Source organism: Schistocerca piceifrons, chromosome 2 (genome assembly GCF_021461385.2).
Source record: "Schistocerca piceifrons isolate TAMUIC-IGC-003096 chromosome 2, iqSchPice1.1, whole genome shotgun sequence".
NCBI classification, from domain to species: domain Eukaryota; kingdom Metazoa; phylum Arthropoda; class Insecta; order Orthoptera; family Acrididae; genus Schistocerca; species Schistocerca piceifrons.
In genome coordinates, this window is record NC_060139.1 from 553,793,270 (window position 1) to 553,811,079 (window position 17,810).

Consider the following 17,810-nt stretch of genomic DNA (forward strand, 5'->3'; position numbering starts at 1 on the left):
GAGAGAGAGGCAGGCAGCTTACCGCAGTGCAGCAGGTGGGAGCCGTCGGCGCAGCCGCTGCGCTCGTGGCCGGACTTGAAGCAGACGTCGCTGCGAGGCACGCACTGGCCGCTCAGGCAGCGGAACTCGTCGCGGCCGCATTCCCGCCCGCGGCCCACTGTCGATCCAATCACACACACGTCAGCCACACTAGAGCCAGAGGTAGCCGGGCACTCCAACTGCTACGAATACCTCTACTTTGCTATACAGAGGGGTTCAATAAACAGTGACAACAGCTTAGTGGCATGCTCTATGAAGCACAGAAAGGGATTTAACAGTTTCCACTGGTATCCATGTTCGCATAAGAGAGCTGATTATAATACGACAAAACTGAATAGGACGCGAACACAGAATTTTGTAACTTGGACATGAGTCGCATTCGTGTGAGGCAGATCCAGTATAAATTCATCACTTCCGTTGCCTAGTGACATCGCACACAACACAGTGGCCTTTCGGAAAGCGATCTCTTGTGGCAACCACGACAACTCTCAGACGAGAATAAAGCCACGTGAATAGGGTCGTCTCTGCTGCATTTAATGCGGAGCATGATTCATTCCTGCACCGTACTGTCGCAAGGGACGAACCGTGTGTGGATCTTACGACACGAAAGAATGAGCAATCATCACTGCCATCGAGCACTCCTCACATCCCCCATCGGACGAAAGACGAAGAAAGTATCATTCTCATCGAGACCTCCTCGCATCCCCCTTAACAACATGAAAACAATTACTTTCGCGAAGCCCTGACCACAGTCTTTTGGGACAATCCGGGCGTGCTGCTGGTTGATTTACTCACTCATGCAAAGACCGTGGATGCTGGAACGGCTGCAGAAAACTTTCATATCAAATAAAAGACATGGTTTCCGAAAGCAGCTGTGTTGTTCCACGATAACGTACGACGGTGTACAGTAACAGTTATCTGAATTCTGTCGCGGGTTTCCCATGGACTGCACTGGAACAACGTTCTTGCAGTTCGGATCTCGCACGAAACAGTTTTCATCTATGCAAGTCGTTAAAGAAGCGTCTGTCCTGGTACCCACTTCAGAATCGATGCTGACATGTATAAGACCGTTTGTAAGTTGCTCCAAGATCTGTATCCTGAACCTTAATAATTTTGTGTATCTTATTTATCTTTGACGTCCTGAGTAAACGTTTCCTCTCAGAGGACTCGTTACCTTATTGTTGTTGAGGAACCTTTGAACTTAGGTGGAGATACAAAAAATGTTGTGTAACCAATGAAAGTGTGATTAGTTCAAAGCTTTATTACCTTCTTATTAAAGTGTCATAAGAATGTTGTGGTAGATTACACAGTTCAACAACGAAATTTATACACGAGGAAAAATACCCAGTCTTTGTACACGGTCCAGTCACGTTAATCTAATCACCGCGTATGTTAGACGTCAGTGTGCAATAACCACTCACAGACGGGAGGTGGAAGCACCAGCAGTGAAGGGTATACAAAGCCTGTCTGGGGTACGCGAAATACAGTGCAGTCATTGGCGTATTGCGGAAACAGTCAGATTACCTGATGTCCAGAGGGCCATGATCATTTCCTTTCGGGCCAAGGTTGGAAGCATTTCCTAAACTGCTACGTTTCCAAGCGATAGCGTGCCGCCGTGGTAAAGTATACTGTGCGTGGAAAAACGGCGCTATGCTAAACTGGCGCCGAGGTAATTGTGGTGTACGACGGTCCATAGATGACAGTGGTAAATGACGACTGCTGAGATGTGTAACGGGGAATAGACATGCGACTGTTGAGTAACTGACCTCCCACATGAAAGGGCTACCAAGTGTCTCCTCCGTCCAGCAGACGTTGCTGCATTTGGGCCTCCACAGAAGGCGCCTGTTTCGTGCACCCGCCCTGATTGCTGTTAATCGGCTATGAGGGCTGGAATCTGCACGCTAATAACGCAACTGGACGTTCACTGAGTGGCAATACGCGACTTTTTCTGATTAATCATGTTTTATGCCCCTTCAGACAGATGCCCATCTGGAAGCAAACATCCAGCAACCTTGGCTGGAAGCGCCCAGGACGGAAGAAGGAGCCTTATTGTCTGGAGAATGCTTTCGAGGCATTCCTTGGGTGATCTCGTCATTCTGGAACGCTCAATGGATCGACTCAAGTATGGATCTACCCTTGGGAACAAGGTCTACCCCTATATGTCTTTTGTTTTTCCTCAGCAAGATGTCATCTACCAGCAGCACAAAGCAACGTTTCACACTGTTCGCAGCGTATGTGCATGATTCGAAAATAACCAGGAAGAGTTTACTATTCTTCCTTCGCCACCAATCTCCCCAGATTTAAACCAAGCCGAGACTCTGTGGGACCATCTTATTCGGGCTATTCGCGCCATGGATCCTCAACCGAGAAACTTGGCACAGCTCTCCAGAATCTCGCAGACTCACTTCCTGTACGTCTTCCACTGCAAAATGTGGTTATCCGGGATTTTGAGAGGTGGTCGTATTAATGCGACTGGGCAGTGATGATTTTGCCACACTAAGTTCTAGAATGATAAGAATTTTTCAGATCCCGTTTTCGTGTTATACGGATACTGTTACGTCCTTATTTCTGTTTTTCGGTTATCGATTTCTTGTTATATCAGGAATGCCACTGAAATCGTACTTCAATTCTGTGTTTAACGCAGTTATAAGATAAACATAATCATAGTGAGTCGACGACCTTGACCTCATCTTCAGATATATCGATCTGTGAACACGAGCTACACGTGATATTACACCAGTCTTTTGTTTATAGCTAACAATGAGATTGACGGCCGTCAGGAGCGCTCCATTGTGTGTCGTGAATTTTACGAGAGTTTCTGAGTTATAGTGTGAAATCAAAACTGTTGTTATTCCCTGGAGATGCATTTATAACCCCAAAAATATATCATTCTTTGCCATTTTTCATTGGTCATACATTTCGGTGTTAAATGCCATTAAATCTCTATATGACAAAAATAATGTTATACATGGATTCAGAAACCCTTAAATTGTATGAATCCATTTACATATTCGTGGCATAATTAAAATTTTTGAATAGAATACGAAAAATTTCTGCATCAATATTTTAGTGAAAATATAGACACACTGTATCTAAAAGAACTAGAGCCATCCTAGAGTAATGGAGCAATAATTGTGATTAGTGCATCGAATCAACCCCAAAGTACAGTCAAAATTTTGATAAGAATGTGGATGTTGCGCAGTTCTGCGCTTGTTAATCTATGGCCCATTATAATATGTGAAGAAAATGAAAGTTTCAATAACTTTCAAACCTGATCTAATCTATATTTTCAAGTGTCATCTTCAGCTTCAACACACTCAAACACAAATAAATCGGCTTTACTGGCTTTGTAAAAAACGAAAGTTTACAATTTGTTGTCTAATGTTGTGTGTAATGAAGGGTTACGCTTCTCCCGTCTATAAGATTCAGAATGCGGTAGGTAACAGCGGTGTGGCTGATGTTACAACTATCGATTAACGAAAGTTATTTAAGTACTATCGAAACTGGTGAATGCATGGTTTGGAGGCTTCCTACGACATAGAACTCAGCATTTACTTCTTGAAGTAAAGAAATTATCAGATGTGAAACGCCGAGAGAGTTTTATAGGGACCGTTATTCCAAGTGATATGAAGAGCTCATTTTGCATCATCTATACATCAATGAACACGCATCCGTTGCACTGTAGCACACTTTGGCTCTCCTTGGCTCGATTTGCCGACAGTGTGGTCGAGACATTACTGCTTGACGCCCATCAACATCGGCCATCCTGAGGTGAGGAGGATACCTGCGGCATTGAGCAAAGCAAACATAAAGTGGTCCCATGCACGCTCAACCAGGTTCAATGACAGCATAAGCCGCTGGTAATTTCAGTCGGTTGCTTCCCACCTCCTGGAAGCAGGTGTTCAAAAAGATGGGTGGGAAGCTTTCGAACCTGAACTCATCGCCAAAATGATGACTATGGAACTAGATAACAGGTTGAAGGACGCTACACAGCCCTCAAATTACTCCCCATAGTGATCAGAGTACAGGCACAGATCAAACTGTATACATACACAACTCGCTGCTGAACCTGTCGCACTTCGTGGCTGCGGCGTGCATTGCTACCTGGCCACCTTAGCAGCGTTAGACAACGATCATCAAGCGTCAAACGAATCCTGCACTCGTTAGCGAAGAGCAACCGGCTTTTTTGACCCAGATGTCCCTTTGTGTCCGTCCTTTAGCGCCACAGTGTAGATGTTGGTTTCTACCACTACTCGTAATGGGCATCTAGAGTCAAACGTTTTGGTGTCTACGAGCCACAGTTTGCAGACAGCAGTCATGAGCTGGTGTTACGGACCCAGAATGAACACTACAAGACCGATCTTCAGTGTTGTTTGTCTTATGATAAGAGTTGAATGTTCGAATGGAGTCGCTGTGATGTATGGCAATTCAGAGGGCAACAACCCTTCTTGGCGTCAAGTGAATATATGAAACTGCCTGGCAGATTAAAACTGTGTGCCCGACCGAGACTCGAACTCGGGACCTTTGCCTTTCGCGGGCAAGTGCTCTACCATCTGAGCTACCGAAGCACGACTCACGCCCGGTACTCACAGCTTTACTTCTGCCAGTATCTCGTCTCCTACCTTCCAAACTTTACAGAAGCTCTTCTGCGAACCTAGCAGAACTAGCACTCCTGAAAGAAAGGATATAGCGGAGACATGGCTTAGCCACAGCCTGGGGGATGTTTCCAGAATGAGATTTCCACTCTGCAGCGGAGTGTGCGCTGATATGAAACTTCCTGGCAGATTAAAACTGTGTGCCCGACCGAGACTCGAACTCGGGACCTTTGCCTTTCGCGGGCAAGTGCTCTACCATCTGAGCTACCGAAGCACGACTCACGCCCGGTACTCACAGCTTTACTTCTGCCAGTATCTCGTCTCCTACCTTCCAAACTTTACAGAAGCTCTTCGCAGAAGAGCTTCTGTAAAGTTTGGAAGGTAGGAGACGAGATACTGGCAGAAGTAAAGCTGTGAGTACCGGGCGTGAGTCGTGCTTCGGTAGCTCAGATGGTAGAGCACTTGCCCGCGAAAGGCAAAGGTGAGCTTCTGTAAAGTTTGGAAGGTAGGAGACGAGATACTGGCAGAAGTAAAGCTGTGAGTACCGGGCGTGAGTCGTGCTTCGGTAGCTCAGATGGTAGAGCACTTGCCCGCGAAAGGCAAAGGTCCCGAGTTCGAGTCTCGGTCGGGCACACAGTTTTAATCTGCCAGGAAGTTTCATATCAGCGCACACTCCGCTGCAGAGTGAAAATCTCATTCTGGAAGTGAATATATGTTTGCAATTTCAACTTGAAATGATTTCAAGGCACGTCAACAGACAGAAACGTGTACACAAACCGCATTGTCCCTTCCGCTGTCAGAGAAATAGTAGTGATTCTCAGCAGTGAGAAGAATGCAGAGGAAAAAGGTTTCCATCCATAACTACATACCATACCCACGGCCTTCGCCTGCACCCGTCGCTACTCGCATCACAGACACGGCCGACACATTGCCTGGACGCCAGACTGCAGGTGAAACTACAATGGCACACCTATACGTCAAGAGCACCGCAAGTGCGGAGTACACATCACATAAAACTTGGTTGTGTTCAGAGCACGCCGGTCTATTTAGAAGCAGAACTCTAACCGGCACCACGGAAATCTGTGCTACTAGTTTCGCTGGGAGAGGTGCCAACCTCAAGACCACAGGTGCGCGCATCTCGGATAACAGTGTCACAGATGGGAGCACTACTTTATATCCTCCACTCACTCGTTCTCCAGGCATCAAGCAGACGAGCATTAAGGGAAGCACCCAGCCCCTTTCGACCAGTTCATTTTGCTGAGCCCAATTTCCAATGCAGAACGACCTCTTGCCTGCACACGACATGTTCGCAGCAGCAGCCCAACCTCGATGATACCACACTGCAGCCACTAGGAGCACCCAGACATTGGTCAATGAACTCTGCATCTTCCGGCTAGGCCTCCAATGCGGGAGGTGCTCCGAGGATGGTACTCCTGTGTGGAGCTTAGACTGTTAACTGTGCCCTGTGATCACCATCAGTATAGACCAAACGAACTTAGACTTCCCATGATTAAGGGCGTAATTGGGCTTAGGATTCATTATCTCGTTCATAATTAGTTCAGTGACTCTGATCTCCTTGATCCTATTGCGCAACTCACCAGCCTTCATGTCTTTGGGTACAGACATAGACTAGTTATTGGTATATCAATCATTTGTTCATGACGAACTTCATCTGTACTGAATTAGCCATGAAGGACAGTTTAGTTGTGTTTCGCTTATTTGTGTTGAACTGGCAGATAAATGTTAATTGCATACCACCTGGGTCACGTAGGGTACATCGACTGAGATGAGATGTTTGTGTGTTACTCGAATTTCTTCACGCATATGCCCATAGTAATAGTTCTCTTTTACATTAATTCCAGATTCTGAGTAAACTGACTTCTGCTTTCATTTCCAAATGTCTGATACTGGCCCAAAGGACACAAACTTGCTCCAAGAAGGAGATTTTCCTTTATTGTATTTTCTGTTACTTTTGTTTTGCTTTACTCATCGGGACTGTGTTCTTCTTGTTCCTTCAGTGGCGTAATAAAAGTGTTGCTGGTTTCCAGTGTTTTGTCCCATCTGAGTGGGCGATGAGAATACAGATTTTCCAATTTCGTTCCACCAGCTGGCAACGAGTAGTATAACTGGTTTCCAAGTTAGCGGTTAAAACATCAGTTGACGTATCGTTTACATCCCGTGTCGCCAGTGCCTCCACACACGTTTTACGTACTATAGTGCCATTTCAGCACGTAATTTCAAGTGTACTAAACAACTTTTGTCGTTCCACCAGTTGACGCTGTTGCTGCATGCGACTTCAGCAAGAACAGAAGACCCATCTGCAGGCTATGGCACGCCAGGACGCCGCCCTACTCAAGGCTTTCCAGCAACTTCAGCGCCAGTAGGACCTTCTGCTGCTGACGCCGACATAGGCGATGACGGTCTGTCGCGTCCGTTTCACGAATTCAAGAACTCTGCCTCAATCACAACGTTGGAGCGACACTTCGTGGCCTTTGCAATTCAAGGCGACACATAGCAACGGGCTTTTCTGTTAGCATGCTTTAGTGCTCTCGCCTATCAACTTCTTCAGTGTCTTAATTCTGGTATAGATCTTCACACCTCACCATACATCAGTCACAAATCCATACATACCGTCTGTTATGCTTCACAAACAAATTTCAGGTTTCAAGAGCCCGTCCCACCCCCCCACCCCCCCCCCCCCCACCCAAGACGGCTTCCATGATGCTCCTCTGCTCTGCACCGCACAATAGTGTTCATGCACAATAGTACTCGTGCGCACGTTTCTCACGTCCAAGTAGTCTTCCACAGCACTCCTGTGTGCTCCAGTGTGATAGTCCAGTTTCGAGACGTCTTCAGTGATGAAGGTGGGATTCCCTGCCAGTCCTTCGGGCTCGAACGTACACCCACGATATCAAGTCACCTTCCGGAACACAACTGGACTCTTGCCAGTCGTCAGTGGTTATCCGCACATTAACAATTGCGAAGCTTCTCCCATGGCACAACGGGACTCCCAGCTAGTTTTTTCCGTCTTCCCATCCTCTTAGTACTACGCTGCACCCTCCTGTTTCCGAGACGTTGGTTGTATTGATCGTTATCCATTATAAACCCACTCAAAGCCAGCAGCGCTTCAATCAGTACGGGCCACCATACGCCCTCCAAGTACGAAATGTTTACCACAATACATTCCAGGGTGCCTTTGCATTACCAGACACCTACAGATGAAACAACGTTCCCAGCACTCCCTATCAGGTGCAACTGGTTTGCATTTCTACGGACTTCCGTCTGCTGGTTTCATTTCTCGCCCCATCCCCCCCCCCCTCTCGCCGACGACTCCGACGCACCATGATCTTGCTCTCAGGGGAAAGAATCGACAGCCGTTGCAGCTCCTCACTCAAAGACTCACGAGGGCGCTGTCCATCTCTTCGATGCCATAGGCCAGCCAGCTAGTTTTTCCGTCTTCCCATCGTTTGATGTTGGCCATCATCCTGCTTCATGTCCATACCCTTTCCTACCCAAGTCTCAAGCATCTTAAGGACACCCGTCTCCTAATGGATGCAGTCGCCCCTTTCTTCTCGCTTCCACTTCTTTTAGACTGAGGACTCGGCAAGATACAGCCTTTATTGGTCCATCTAACATGAGTCCTTAACTGTATGACAACAAGGCCACGTAAGCAGTCCTTTTGCCTTTCTCAATCAGCCCATTGCTTCCCTCTGGGTAACTTATGCGAGCCAAACATGGACCAAGCGCCACCAGCGATCGGTCTGTCCACGATGAAGAAAATATATGTTTCCTCTCTCCACGTCTGCAGTGGACGGTTCCTGTCCATGTCAGCTCCAGTTTTTGCTGCCACAGCTGGGCTACCCATACGAGTGTTGTGAAGATTTTCCCAGCCCTTGAGTCTTCTTGCCCAGGGAAGGTGACAGAGCCATCAAGAGTGACCACACGCGTAGACATCTCAAATGATTCCAAGGGGCCTCATCAGATTGGACGCTCTATCAAAACCGGGATCTCAATCTTCGAGATGACGCCACCAATTTTTCCCTTAGTGGGTAGAGACCCGGTATCTCCATTCATATCAATATGGCTCCACCATGAATCCCTTGGGATGAGGATTGGAGGGAGGGGTGGGCGGCCTTCACCTGCAACCATGGCTATCCGCAATGAGAAAATAGTCAAAAATTTGCCTGCACTCCAGCTCCACAAGAGAATCTCCTTTGGTAGACCCTGTTGTCAACAGTACCGCAAACGCATTGTATCCATCACAGCAAGCTAGGCTACGTCCAGGATAGGCTGGTCCGGAACTGAAAAGAAGACAACCTTATAAAACTATTATTGAAACTATTATTGAATTATAAGGAACATAGATAATTACTAATGCAGCGTACATAATTCAGCTGGAGAGCTCATTGCTCCGCAAGACTAGCGGTCAGTCGCTGCAGAACGGTCACCAAAGAAACTTATCTTGCAGTGTGTCTCCAGCGCGATTTAGCAACATGGAACAACGGATAAAAAAGACTGATGCGAAACTGGGATCAGTTGAACGTATTGTACGGAAATGTAATTCAGTCACGAAGTATGTGGTTTGCAAAATCCGAGATTCATCTTAAGCAAGTTGGAGAAACAACTCAACTGTTTGAGTATTGCTCGTTTCGATATACTGCAAGAGAGAGAGATGGTATGAGGAACAGCAGCGTAGTTATTCACGGGTTCGTTTATTGAGATGGAGAGTGTCACAATAATGTTCATCAGACTCCAGTGACAGGCGCTACAAGAGAGGTGTATAGAGGTGTTGTGCATCACTGACAGCTCTGGTATTAGGATTCTCACAGTCTGCATTCGAACAACATACATATGCTTCAACATATAGGGATTGTAAGCTATTACTTTTCACTGTACCAATATGGTGTACGAGGAATCGAGACGAACTGTTTGAAGCAACACACTTGTGGTCTATCAAACCTGGAAATAACATAAAACTGCCAAGAAAAGTCGCCTAACCTACAACGTAATCTCGCCGTGCGACATTTTCAAGATGCTCTCGCTCTGTTACGCGACGTGCATAATCGGCCACTTCTTTAACGTATTAGTTTACCATGATGGTAACGAAAGAAAGAAAACGACGTTTCAGGAAAGTTGAAAATTGGATCTGAACTTAACTCTTACAAGAATATTGATTTCTAGAAAGAATAACAAACAAACAAATCGGTTTAAATGTTCATTATATGCCTAAAATTCGCAATACATAAAATCCTGTTTTACACTACGTAAGTGCAAGAACAAGAAGGTTTTAAGATTAGAGGACGTTTTGAGCCTAAATGTCTGAGGTAATGTACATTGTCTGTTGTTTGAGGCTATTTCCGGCCTCTCCTACACCTCTGTGGTACGCTGCAAACAGTTATCGTTTGGATACTGTAAGTTACTAAATGACAAGGTCAATTAAATAAGAGAAACGCAAAAACCTACTGACACTGGTGCTTCGTGCCCTACAAGCAATTTTGATATTTTTAAATTTATACTTTCCTTCAAAATCATCGATTATCTAGTACAGGGCCTTCGTATAACATTACCAAGTCATCTGTCACTATCATTTAATACCTTAAGCTGGATCATTGTGATACTGCTAAGTTCCAGTAAATGGCTTCATTAAACATTTAAACGGTAGGTGACTTTTGTATAAGGCAAGAATATAATTCACAATTTTAAAAGTTTTTCAAAACTACGTTTAATTAAAATAAAGTATATAATGAGCAGATGACAGTGTACAATAGTTCAGGTGGTATGGGAAGAGCGCAATAAAACAAGAGTGAAGAAATGTAATGAGCAGTCAAACGAAAACGAGAAACGTGAAAAAAAGTAAGTAAACTGTTTCTTATTTCAAGGGTAATCGCAATAACTGTTACTAAGTTGATAACACTGTGAGACAAGGTGTTCAATGGCATCATCGAATAGTGTTTGCGGTTGCTATCAAACCATATTTGTATCGATACGTCCACCTCTTCGTCCGCAGCAAACTGACAGCCACGAATAACTTTGTTCCAAAAGTACGCAGATCGCATTGGGTTGGATAGGAACGGTACGAATGAGGTGTAAGGGTTTCCCAGCGAAACTTCTGCAGCGTACTCGAAACAATCTTGACAACATAATGGAGGACGGACGATCTTGGCTGTCGATTTGCTTCAGATGAAGAGGTGCGTCCTTAGTTATAATCACGGTGTCATGTTGTTGTTGTTGTGGTCTTCAGTCCTGAGACTGGTTTGATGCAGCTCTCCATGCTACTCTGTCCTGTGCAAGCTTCTTCATCTCCCGGTACCTAGTGCAGCCTACATCCTACTGAATCAGCTTAGTGTATTAATCTCTTGGTCTCCTTCTACGATTTTTACCCTCCACGCTGCCCTCCAATACTAAATCGGTACCGAGCGAGGTGGCGCAGTGGTTAGCACACTGGACTCGCATTCGGGAGGACGACGGTTCAATCCCGTCTCCGGCCATCGTGATTTAGGTTTTCCTTGCTTTCCCTAAATCGCTTCAGGCAAATGCCGGGATGGTTCGTTTGAAAGGGCACGGCCGCTTTCCTTCCCAATCCTTCCCTAACCCGAGCTTGCGCTCCGTCTCTAATGACCTCGTTGTCGACGGGACGTTAAACACTAACCACCACCACCACCACTAAATTGGTGATCCGTCGATGTCTCAGACCATGTTCTGCCTACCGATCACTACTTCTAGTCAAGTTGTGCCACAAGCTCCTCTTCTCCCCAATTCTATTCCATACCTCCTCATTACTTATGTGATCTACCCATCTAATCTCCAGCATTCTTCTGTAGCACCACATTTCGAAAGCTTCTATTCTCTTCTTGTCTAAACTATTTATCGTCCACGTTTCACTTCCATACATGGCTACACTCCATACAAATACTTTCAGAAACGACTTCCTGACATTTAAATCTATACTCGATGTTAACAAATTTTTATTCTTCAGAAACGCTTTTCTTGCCATTGCCAGTCTACATTTTATATCCTCTCTACTTCGACCATCATCAGTTATATTGCTCCCCAAATAGCAAAACTCCATTAATATGTTAAGTGTCTCAGTTCCTAATCTAATTCCCCCAGCATCACCCGCTTTAATTCGACTACATTCCAATATCCTCGTTTTGCTTTTGTTGATGTTCATCTTATATCCTCCTATCAAGACACTGTCCATTCCGTTCAACTGCTCTTCCAAGTCCTTTGCTGACTCTGACAGAGTTACAATGTCATCGGCGAACCTCAAAGTTTTTGTTTCTTCTCCATGGATTTTAATACCTACTCCGAACTTTTGTTTTGTTTCCTTTATTGCTTGCTCAATATACAGATTGAATAACATCTGGGATAGGCTACAACCCTGTCTCACTCCCTTCCCAACCACTGTTTACCTTGCATACTCCTCGACTCTAATAACTGCCATCTGCTTTCTATACAAATTGTAAATAGCCTTTCGCTCCCTGTATTTTACCCCTGGCACCTTTGAAAGAGAGTATTCCAATCAACATTGTCAAAAACTTTCTCTAAGTCTAGAAATGCTAGGAACGTAGGTTTGCCTTTCCTTAATCTATTTTCTAAGATAAGTCGAGGGTCAGTATTGCCTCACGTGTTCCAACATTTCTGCGGAATCCAAACTGATCTTCCCCGAGGTCGGCTTCTATCAGTTTTTCCATTCGTCTGTAAAGATTCGCGTTGGTATTTTGCACGGTGCCACAGACAACCGCAAACATTTTGCCGTAAAGGCACTGACAGGCTTCTCTCACGGTCAGATGAATGGATTAACTGATATGAGGATTACTTTTAAAATAATCAACAGTTTACTTACACTCTTCCACCCGTCTCCTATCCATTTGACTGACCTTTCATAGCAACATTTAAAAAAATAAAGAATCACAACAAAGCACATGGAACAGCTACATCTATAAATGTAGTTGCAGAAAACATTTATTACAGCACCGTTAATTTCTCCGTAGATTAAAAAATACCTTGTCCACAGACAGTTTTACGGAGTCTTTGTTGTCACAGTTGAGCTCTGAAAACACAATGGTGACCGAAGAGCTACAGCTAGAAACCTGACTGTAGGCATGAGGAGGCCAGAGAATTGCATTACTATGGCGCGAGAGCAGGTGTCACTGAGCTGGTGCGGAGCAGGTCGGGTCGGGGGATCACGCACCGCAGCTGAGCTCGTCCGAGCCGTCCGGGCAGTCGAGGTAGAAGTCGCACCACCAGGCCCGCGGCACGCACTGCCCGCTGCCGGCGCACTTGAGCTGGCCCGCCGGGCACGGCGCCTCCTCTGCCAACACGGGAGAGCGCGCAAGGAGCCGGGCAGCTCATGCTAGCACACACTCTAAAACACAACAGGCACATTACGCGTGCTACAAAACTAAGTAAGCGGCGAGATACGCACGAAAATCACTGCCTTATCAAAAGTATCGCGGCACCTCTATGTAATGCAGAATTCACCACTAGATGTCACGAGAGGCGGACCCGCCAATATATAAGGAGGAGAGAATCACTGTGTTGTCAGTCGAGAAGATCCGCAGAGCCTACTGACTTTGAATGTGGACCAGTCATTGGATTTCACCTGTGTACAGATCCATTAGGCACAATTAGATCCTTCTAAAGCTGCTCAAGTTGAGTGTTAAGGTTGTGACTGTGAAGTGGAAACGCTAAGCGATCACCACAGTTTAACCAAGACGAGGCGGTCATCACACAGAGACGGAAAGGATCCGTGGAACTTTGTGGAAGTTGTTTGAAAAAAATCGCATGAAATCAGCGGAACGACCCACTAGGGCATCTCAAACTTCTAGCAATCCTGATAGCACAATGACTGTGCGTGGACAGTTAAAAAGAATGGCTTTAGTGATAGAGTAGCCACACATTTCCGTAGCCAGTCCCAAGTAATGCTTGAAATGGTATAAAGAGTGACAGCACTTGATAGTGTATGACGAGTGACTTGGAGTGTTGAATAACACCAAATCTGATATAACAGTTCGGGTTTGTCAAATACCCGTAGAACTTGCCATCAAGTGTACCACCAAAAGTGAAGTACGGAGGTTGTGGTGGTAGGTATGGGGGTGTTCCTTATTGTTATGGTGTCTCCCATTATACCGCTAACGAAAACACTAAATACAGAAGAAAGTGAATGCATTTTACAGCATTATGTACTGTGTACAATAGAGGAACAGCTGGGAGTCTATAACTGTATCAGTCTATGCTGTCATAACGCACCATCTGTGAGGCAGTGATTTTTGGACATTAACGTTCCCGAATGAACTGGTCTGCCCAGGGCCCCGACCTGGTCCTAATGGAACACTTTTGGGATAACCTATAAGGCCGACTTCCCTCCAGGCCCCAGCATCCAACACCACTACCTGCTGTGGAGTCGGCTTTTAAGGACTGATAGACTACCACTCGTTGACAGGCATTCAGACCTCATTGAAAGTGTCCCGATTACAGTTAAGGCTGGCATAAAGGCAAAGGGTGGACACATCCGGTATTAAAGTTCACCAATAGGTGCCCGGATATTCTTGATCAGACAGTGTTCCGCATCCACGACCAAAATACAGTAATATCCAGTGACGGTATGCCCCTTTCCGTGCCGGCTGGTATGGTCGAGCGGTTCTAGGCGCTTCAGTCCGGAACCGCGCGACCGCTACGGTCGCAGGTTCGAATCCTGCCTCAGGCATGGATGTGTGTGATATCCTTGGGTTAGTTAGGTTTAAGTAGTTCTAAGTTTTAGGGGACTGATGACTTCAGATATTAAGTCCCATAGTGCTCAGACCCATTTGAACCCCTTTCCGTAACTTTGAGCAAGGCTTCTTTTGGAATTATGTTTCCTTCGAATATGTTGCAACCAGCTGTGCACTGAGATATTGGAAGTTCACTGTGCCAAAGTAAGACGTTTATCGTCGAGGCGGCAGAGAGGTCACCAGAGATGCGGAACAAGCTCAGACAGGGAAAGAGCAGACCAATAAATCGGTCATATCCATTCCAAAGTAAACGACGCGGCATTTACCTTAAAAAATTTCCGCAAACCGTGGAAAATCCACTTCAATTTCTGTCCTCCATTATAGCGACCCCATGCTATCACAAGACATCATGTCCATCGCTGCACGAGTCCGGACCAAACTCATAGCGCCATGCATCAACTTCCGACATTTCGATCACACGTGTTAATGAAATCTCCAGCAGTTATTACCTACGATGTATTACTATCACCAGTCCAAAATGGCATACAAATCGGTCATAAATACCTGTATATGGTGACGTATACATAGTATATTCTTGTCCCTCCTGCATCAATCTCAGAGTGAGTCATTAAGCTTGTGGCAGCTTCAGTCGTATTCGCTCTACATTTTCGGTAAATGTGCTTACTGACATATAGGTAGTAGAGTCTGACATGGGTCACCTGGCTTATGTTCCATACATTTGTGTCAACATCCTATTTGTCGTCGTCTCTTCTCTTGCCAATTTGCAACACAACTTGCTTCTTGTGCGTTAAACCATTACAGGTCACGTTTCCAAATCCCTTAATTGTCTCCCATTACGACACAGAAGTTTGAAATTTGGCTCAAAGGTCCCTACAGCCTTCGTCTGTAAAGGTGCAAAAGCGTAACGCCCTGCGACGTCACCCTTGGGCTCGGAAATGCGAGGTGCCAAAACATGCCCCAAAAATGTACTGAGATCAGAAGCTCATGTAAGGTGGAACGATGGGAACGTCATTACAGCCCCTTTTACCCTCCACCATATATATATATATATATATATATATATATATATATATATATATATATATATATATATATATATATACACTCCTGGAAATTGAAATAAGAACACCGTGAATTCATTGTCCCAGGAAGGGGAAACGTTATTGACACATTCCTGGGGTCAGATACATCACATGATCACACTGACAGAACCACAGGCACATAGACACAGGCAACAGAGCATGCACAATGTCGGCACTAGTACAGTGTATATCCACCTTTCGCAGCAATGCAGGCTGCTATTCTCCCATGGAGACGATCGTAGAGATGCTGGATGTAGTCCTGTGGAACGGCTTGCCATGCCATTTCCACCTGGCGCCTCAGTTGGACCAGCGTTCGTGCTGGACGTGCAGACCGCGTGAGACGACGCTTCATCCAGTCCTAAACATGCTCAATGGGGGACAGATCCGAAGATCTTGCTGGCCAGGGTAGTTGACGTACACCTTCTAGAGCACGTTGGGTGGCACGGGATACATGCGGACGTGCATTGTCCTGTTGGAACAGCAAGTTCCCTTGCCGGTCTAGGAATGGTAGAACGATGGGTTCGATGACGGTTTGGATGTACCGTGCACTATTCAGTGTCCCCTCGACGATCACCAGTGGTGTACGGCCAGTGTAGGAGATCGCTCCCCACACCATGATGCCGGGTGTTGGCCCTGCGTGCCTCGGTCGTATGCAGTCCTGATTGTGGCGCTCACCTGCACGGCGCCAAACACGCATACGACCATCATTGGCACCAAGGCAGAAGCGACTCTCATCGCTGAAGACGACACGTCTCCATTCGTCCCTCCATTCACGCCTGTCGCGACACCACTGGAGGCGGGCTGCACCATGTTGGGGCGTGAGCGGAAGACGGCCTAACGGTGTGCGGGACCGTAGCCCAGCTTCATGGAGACGGTTGCGAATGGTCCTCGCCGATACCCCAGGAGCAACAGTGTCCCTAATTTGCTGGGAAGTGGCGGTGCGGTCCCCTACGGCACTGCGTAGGATCCTACGGTCTTGGCGTGCATCCGTGCGTCGCTGCGGTCCGGTCCCAGGTCGACGGGCACGTGCACCTTCCGCCGACCACTTGCGACAACATCGATGTACTGTGGAGACCTCACACCCCACGTGTTGAGCAATTCGGCGGTACGTCCACCCGGCCTCCCGCATGCCCACTATACGCCCTTGCTCAAAGTCCGTCAACTGCACATACGATTCACGTCCACGCTGTCGCGGCATGCTACCAGTGTTAAAGACTGCGATGGAGCTCCGCATGCCACGGCAAACTGGCTGACACTGACGGCGGCGGTGCACAAATGCTGCGCAGCTAGCGCCATTCGACGGCCGACACCGCGGTTCCTGGTGTGTCCGCTGTGCCGTGCGTGTGATCATTGCTTGTACAGCCCTCTCGCAGTGTCCGGAGCAAGTATGGTGGGTCTGACACACCGGTGTCAATGTGTTCTTTTTTCCATTTCCAGGAGTATATATATATATATATATATATATATATATATATATATATAAGTTACGTCCATATCTCTAGTAAATTTTGCCCTGCAGTTTCAACTGAATTCTAAGGAAACTTCTAGCTGTGTCAGTAACTGAATGCCATTTTGAGAAAAATGACTGCCGCTGGCAACTGTTTCCCTACTGTTGCAAACTATGCGAATCCCGAGAGCACGTTATCTGACGTAGTGAACCACGTGGCATGATTTGTGTCCCCTAAACAAGATGGCAAAATTAATGCTTCGCTGGAGTCCTCAGTCTCACTACGTGGGTGATTCAGTATAAAACTTAAATATGACAGAGAAGGCGCTTCACACTTTGAAAGTATTCTAAGTAGACTAATTGCATGAAATAAATACCAACAGGTCGTTTCTACAAGTTTCTCCTACTCGTACCCACGACCACCCCTAGCGCTTGTAGAGTCATCTTAGTCCCACAGTATTTTTAGAAAACAGTGAGTCGTGTATGTACCAAATTTGGTTGAAATTGCTCCTCGTGTTCTTCTGTTACGCATTTGTGTCACTGCTTTTCTGTCCATACCTTCAACAATAGATATCATAGAGGTGTCTTATTGCCAGAGTCCATTTTTCCAAATAGAAACTGATATGTGTACCATTTTCGATGGAGATTCCTTCAGGCTTTACAAAGATATGCTGATATGTCACTGTCTTCACACCTCCTGTGGCCCTGTCTGCAGTGATGAAGTGTCAGCGTGACTATCGCCAAAAAGATTAGCTACCCTGAAAACTACGGATTTTACATGTGACGTCCTCTCAACACCATCTCCACCACGTAGGCATGATTGGGGTATATTACCCACATAGTATTTTTAATAAAATTATTATGAAAATGAGTCATGTAGACACAAAATTTTATTAAAATTGCTCGGGACGTT

At 46.1% G+C, this 17,810-nt stretch overlaps 1 protein-coding gene across 1 annotated transcript in view; it reads right to left on the reverse strand.

The window, feature by feature from the left end:
* LOC124775580 (G-protein coupled receptor GRL101-like) overlaps positions 1-17,810 on the reverse strand; it is a 373,429-nt gene that overhangs the window by 193,327 nt on the left and 162,292 nt on the right. Inside the window, exons 10-12 of the mRNA XM_047250411.1 lie at positions 12,829-12,948; positions 12,560-12,574; positions 23-157 (exon numbers count right to left, since the gene is read on the reverse strand). Coding sequence (XP_047106367.1) covers positions 23-157; positions 12,560-12,574; positions 12,829-12,948 — 270 coding nt within the window. The remainder of the gene's footprint in view (positions 1-22; positions 158-12,559; positions 12,575-12,828; positions 12,949-17,810) is intronic.